Below are 6,582 nucleotides of genomic sequence, written 5' to 3'. Positions count from 1 at the left end.
AAAGTTCGAGACGTTTTCAAGGCAAAGGTGGGTGTGCTACGAGAATAAAAACCTGCGTTCACGGACACATTCGGAGCTTATAACGCTTTTGTCACCGATGTTAGGGACGTGATTTCGCTGCCCGTTGTTTTGGTCAGTGGTTTTCTTTTAATACTTTACTTTTGACTGCAACCAGATTCGCATTTGTAGTTCCGTATCCAGGGGCATGGCTGGTTCGTCAAGTGCCAACACTTCCAGTCGTTGTATGCAGACTGTTAGCTAGCTGTAACGTGTTTTATGTAAAAAAGATTTGATACCGAATGTTGGAGTTTAGGCAGAACCTTATCGACTGACTGATGCTGACTAATGAAAAGTAAAAGTTACGCCCCATGTAGAGGAATAGTAGATTCAAGGAGGAGGTTTACGACGCCCATAGCTTGTACATGACTCACTGTACAGGTTGACAGTCTGGTTGGCATGTTTTTATGTACAAAGCTGCATATAGTCAAGGATGATTAGCTTATCTGGTTTGTTAAGCTAGGTGGGATATAAGGAGTAACGATAAATGGTACTAATCTTACAATCTAAATTCAAGACTGAGTCTTTAAGATTAATTCCAGTTGTCACAAAATGTGTTGTTCAGTATTATAGTTTAATAACCAACCAAAGACTACACTGCATATTTCATTAGTTCATACTCGGGTTTGTGAAGATTTCTCTATTTATTTTGGTTTGTTGCAAGAATCCAAGAATCTTCTCTGAAGTGAATTCCCACGTGTGTGTGTGTGTGTGTGTGTGTGTGTGTGTGTGTGTGTGTGTGTGTTAACTCTTCTGGTATAGGATTTGCTTACAAACCCACAGATTAGATGTGGAAGAGTAAGGGAAGGCCAAATAATGAATTGGTAATGCGATTATGTGAAAAATAAATTGTCTGATTGCTCATTAAGGAAAAAGATCATTAGAAATAACCCTAAAACCTTCCCATAGGGATCCTGTTTTCATGATAAATGAGCTGATTTGCTTTAGGTTTTTTCTAAAAGAAGGGAGGAAGTTGATTGGAGGAAATTATAAAGATGGTTGTAGGAGGATATTTCTTGAACATCATATCATTGTGTAACTCTACAAAACCTTTTTAGCAGCTTCATACAAAAAGAAAATCTCTTTTGTGCGGCTGAAGTAAAAATATCCCCATTTTAAAAGCAGAAAAATGCACATGTCTATTTTAAAGTTAATAGAGTTAGAATTTATTTCATGCTTCCTTACCTCTTTCAGACTTTGCCACCTGCTACAAATGGCCTGCTGTGAAAGCAATAAGGGGGGTTTAGAGGAGGACAGCTATGATGGAGCTGTTGGTGGAGTGCTGTCTGACTGTGCTCTGGCTATGCTGGAAAAAGAACAGGAGTCCATTCTTAGCCCTTCAGAGAACCCTAGTGCCTTCATGAGCAGCAGCAGCTTTCAGGCTGCCCCCCTGCAGGGCTACGATGTGGAGTTTGATCCACCGCTGGAGAGTAAATACGAGTGCCCCATTTGTCTCATGGCTTTGAGGAACGCCATTCAAACACGCTGTGGTCACCGCTTCTGCAAGAGCTGCATTGAGAAATCCATCCGGTATGCTATTGTGCATCTTTTTAATCAGCAATGAGCACTTAGGTTTCTATTTCATTTATCATCACAAGTTTCACAGGCCAGTTTTGAATCCTTGTTAGTTCTTTATTAGCATCAGGGCAATCTGGCAAATTACGGAGTAATGATTTAGAAATGAAAGGCTTCCGAATGATCCAAAAATTCACTGGTACTTGTTTTAATAGTGAAGTAGACAAAAGGGACCAACGATTTCTGTTCTTCTTCTTGCAAATCAGTGATACGGGACAGAGGTGCCCAGTGGACAACGAAATGTTGTCAGAAGACCAACTGTTCCCTGATAACTTTGCCAAAAGGGAAATTCTGTCGCTAACTGTTCGCTGTCCAAACTTGGGCTGTGCCGACAAGATGGAGCTCCGGCATTTGGAGGTAAAAAAAACTGTGACAGACATGTTTGATCCAAACACAGAACACGAAGTCAGGGATGTTAACAGGCTGGTGTTTGAAGATGCAGTTGCTTTGCACGTGAACATTTCAAAGACATATTTATGATTGTGATCACTTTGTTTTGGGTTTTTTTTTTTTTTTTTTTAAAGCTTTTTGCTTGTCAGTGTGATTATAAACCTCTCACTACTGCTGACTGCCAACTTCATAAAATGGACAGGTGTCAGCGGCTTGTAGACATTTTTGAGATTGCTGTAGAACACGTTTGTCAACACAATAAAATGACTTCAGAGAACACCACCACAACTACACTTTTTTTTTTTCTTGGCACATAAATAACAGTTCATCCCCCAGTTTGTGTCTTTCTCTGGTGTGGACAGAGGACTTGTTACAGCTTTCCTGACACCACTTTTATTCTGTTTTAGCTATTCTGGTCTTTTATCTCATTGGATGATGTTTGCATGTGTATACGTATACATGTATTTTATGTTCATGTATGTGTGCTGAATGTACATTTTTGTATATGTATGTGCATATTTGCATGTACACATATCTTTACAAACATATGGATGTCTCACAATGTTTTCTGTTTTCATCTTATCTATTTTAATTCTTTTTATTTGATTATATTATCCCTTTGTTCAGCACTTTGGCCGACACTTGATGTCTTTTAAATGTGCTATATGATTAAAGATGAAGACTTTCCTGCTACAGAAGCAAATTAAATGTTTTTTGTATTTATTTTTTCATTTTATTGTTTTAACTTCCAGGATCATTTGGTGCATTGTGAGTTTGCCACTGTGCCTTGTCCACAGTGCCAGCAGTCTGTGAAAAAGAGCCACCTAGAAGAGCACATAACTGTTCAGTGCCAAAAAAGACCCATGTCATGTCCAGACTGTGTGGCATGCTTTCTTTATGAGGAGAGAGAGGTACCATTGAATCACTTTTCAAGAACAGATCTCATGGCAGAGTTACAGTGATGTTTTGTGTGTCTGTGAGGAAATTTTCCTAATAGTCTCCTTTCATTTGCTCCTTCAGCTTCATCAGCAACAGTGTCCCTTTGCCAGTGTGAAGTGTCAGTACTGTGAGCTGGAGCTCGTCAGAGACCAGGTGAGTCTCTTAAGAGTCTGCCATGAAGAAGAGGCCTCAGGTGAATGAAGGGTTAGGAAATGGTGATCAAAACAGGAACTACTCTCTTGTTTAAGCAATGGGGAACCATTCCAAACTCGGTCACATCACATGTTACAGTGCAGAAGGACAGTCACCATTTCAGCAGTAGAAAGTGGAACCACTTCTGTTTTAATTGTTGTCTGTTATTCCTGTTCCCTTGTTCCCTTTGTCTGTCATTTTCAGCAATAAGCAGTCTCTTTGAAATGCTTAAAAAAACCCAATCTGAATATGACTGAAGCTAATTTACTAATGAATTTTTTTTTCTTTTTCTTTTTTCCCCCCCAGATGGAGTCTCACTGTGACACAGATTGCCCAAAAGCACCTATTGCCTGTAACTTTAGCATCTTTGGATGTAAAGAAAGGGTAGGTGATCAATTTCTAGATTTCCATTCTTTCAGCTCTCATACAGCACATTCTTAATAGGTTAATACAGTGGTTCCCAAACTTTTTTTTGCTGGCCCCCCCTTTGTTTTACAAGAAAAATGCCCCCCGCGCGCGCGCACAGGGAGGCATAAACACATCCTCCAACCACACACACCCATATTTTGCTCCGTTGCGGTTTATTTCACACCTCAAACATTTAGTAAACAATTAAGCAAATACAAGTAATCTGCAATAAATTACAGGTAGTAAGGAAATAAACTACTAACTCTTTTACGCTATGCCGCACCTACACCGGTATTTTTTTAAAAAACGCAGCTGTTTGGTCCACACGTAAACGGCGTTTCGAATCACCGAAAACTGAGATTTTTAAAACTCCTTTTTTGCGTTTACGTGTGGACAAGGAATACAGAGTTCATCACGTCAAAGGTATGTGCCTTTTTTCACGTCAGCTGTGCGCCACGTTATTGTTTACATGTGATGAATTGCAGAATGGCAGATAAACAGTATTTTGTCTCTATCTTCAGGTTTTACACGCTTACATATAAACACACAGTTACTGTCCCTCTATTTAGAAAGGCAGAGGCGTCACAGTGTACAGGGAGTGCAGAATTATTAGGCAAGTTGTATTTTTGAGGAATAATTTTATTATTGAACAACAACCATGTTCTCAATGAACCCAAAAAACTCATTAATATCAAAGCTGAATGTTTTTGGAAGTAGTTTTTAGTTTGTTTTTAGTTTTAGCTATTTTAGGGGGATATCTGTGTGTGCAGGTGACTATTACTGTGCATAATTATTAGGCAACTTAACAAAATACAAATATATACCCATTTCAATTATTTATTTTTACCAGTGAAACCAATATAACATCTCCACATTCACAAATATACATTTCTGACGTTCAAAAACAAAACAAAAACAAATCGGCGACCAATATAGCCACCTTTCTTTGCAAGGACACTCAAAAGCCTGCCATCCATGGATTCTGTCAGTGTTTTGATCTGTTCACCATCAACATTGCGTGCAGCAGCAACCACAGCCTCCCAGACACTGTTCAGAGAGGTGTACGGTTTTCCCTCCTTGTAAATCTCACATTTGATGATGGAAACTGTGGCAGGATCAGCCTGATATTATTTGTATCCCACTGTAACTTTACTGTATAAAGAGCTAACATCTCCAAAATGTCAGGAGTAGTTAGTCATTACAAGAAGTGTTTGTGAACTAAAAATCAAAAATGTGGGATACTGTTTGTCCGTGATTTAAACAGCCCAGCGCTGCTCCCAACAAGGGAAAACCAATTCTGCAGGGGAGACCTACCTTGGCACTTGTGCAGGTGAAGCCAAAGGGATATTTTCTAGTCTCTGGCTTAGAATGAAGTTGGTTTGGAAACATATTCAGCGATGCTTCATCTCCTGCTTTGCGTTTGTGTGGGTGCCCCGTGCTAGCAGTGTACAAGCGTTTTGTTTTTTTTCCCCCTTTTCATACCGCGCCCCCCCTGCAATGGCACACTTTGGGAAGGTCTGGGTTAATAGGTTTTGTAGTTTGCGACACAAGTTTTAAAGCTGGTTTGACTCTGCAGATGCAGCGCCACAACCTGGCTCAGCACATGCAGGAGTTCACACAGATGCATATGCGCTACATGGCTGAATTTCTGCGTGGCCTTAGCCTCAATGGTACTACACCCAAACCCCTGAGGACTTTAGGACCTTCACTTTCCTCTGAGGATCAAGGAGCTGCACCATCAGTACCGGCCTGTAGTGGGCCCAGAGGGGCTGCAGCTCTGAGCTGCAGTAGCAGTTGTGCTCCAGGTCCGTCTAGTGAAGAGATGCAGCAGAGGCTCCGTGAGATGGATGGACGATTGGTGAAGCAGGATCACCAGCTCCGTGAACTCATCATCTTAAAAGACACCCAAGTAAGTGATATCCAAGTGTATTTTGACCTTTTGGGGTTTTGGTTTGTTTTTGTTCTTTTAGATTAGTTTCTTTTAGATTAGTCTCAAAGCCTCTATTCTTTCATTTTCTCTCAAATATTTTCCCATTTCATTTTCACAGGCAGGCCAGCTAGCAGAGCTCAGGCGTAGAGTGTCCATGCTGGAGGATACAGTAAAAGAGCTGGAGGCCCAACATTGCAATGGTATCTTCATCTGGCGCCTCAAAGGTTTTTCAGTCCACCTGCGGAACCAAGAAGCGGGCCAGCCAGTGGTTGAGCACAGCCCCGGCTTTTACACAGGCCGCCCAGGCTACAAGCTGTGCCTGCGCTTACACCTGCAGACCCCCAATGCCCCTCGCTGCTCCAACTACATCTCCCTATTTGTGCACACCATGCAAGGAGCTTTTGATGGGCAGCTTACCTGGCCATTTCAAGGAACCATCCGGCTCGCCATCCTAGACCAGGGCCCTGAGGGTCAGCATCACATGGAGGCAATGGAGACTAAACCAGATCTACAGGCCTTCCAGAAGCCGACAATTCAGCGCAATCCCAAAGGATTTGGCTATGTCACCTTCATGCACCTGTCTCAGCTGAGTCAGAGAGCTTATGTTAAAGACGACACTCTGCTCATCCGCTGCGAGGTGACGCCGCGTTTTGACAATATCCTTCACCGTGAGGGACCAGCTGTACAGCCAAGAGGACCTGAGGCATTTGCTTCAAGAGACTAAAGTCGCACTCCTTCATGTGGGATCTTCCACAAGCTGACATTTATGGTACCTCTACCAGTGTTTTAGTAATTCAGTAAAGTTCATTTTTAATTGATGGTGATCAAGTGGAAGAAAAATTGACATTAACAACCTTTTAAAATAGCTAGTATTTATTTTTTTTCAAGATCTCAATGTTTGTTGTAATACATGTACAGCAGAATTCATTTAGATCATTATGAGAGATATGTACTTTAAATCTACGCTGTTAAGACCATGTGAACTGTATCTAATCAGCTCAGCACCACAGGCTCTCTTGCTATTGTTGTAGAACACAGCATGAGGACTTTTTGGTTTTGGGTTTTTATTTTTTACCTCTAGTGTCATTTTT

At 41.2% G+C, this 6,582-nt stretch overlaps 1 protein-coding gene across 2 annotated transcripts; it reads left to right on the top strand.

Moving 5' to 3' along the window:
- Positions 1-3: 3 nt before the first annotated feature.
- traf6 (TNF receptor-associated factor 6) lies at positions 4-6,353 on the top strand. Of its 2 annotated transcripts, none has more exons than XM_085357495.1 (8): positions 4-27; positions 1,252-1,587; positions 1,839-1,989; positions 2,775-2,933; positions 3,043-3,114; positions 3,460-3,537; positions 5,138-5,470; positions 5,610-6,353. In XM_085357495.1, exons 2-8 carry the CDS (start codon positions 1,271-1,273, stop codon positions 6,213-6,215), a joined length of 1,716 nt encoding a protein of 571 aa, XP_085213621.1. In that variant the 5' UTR covers positions 4-27; positions 1,252-1,270; the 3' UTR covers positions 6,216-6,353. The 2 variants fall into 2 exon arrangements, with proteins under 2 accessions (XP_085213621.1, XP_085213613.1); XM_085357487.1 differs by having other exon boundaries at positions 4-132.
- The last annotated feature ends 229 nt before the right edge of the window (positions 6,354-6,582 follow it).

The sequence above is a fragment of the Diplotaxodon limnothrissa genome, linkage group LG1, assembly GCF_057381915.1.
Source record: "Diplotaxodon limnothrissa isolate DT_005_m linkage group LG1, D_limnothrissa_male_GT1.1, whole genome shotgun sequence".
NCBI lineage: Eukaryota > Metazoa > Chordata > Actinopteri > Cichliformes > Cichlidae > Diplotaxodon > Diplotaxodon limnothrissa.
This window is presented reverse-complemented; position numbering and strand designations above follow the sequence as displayed.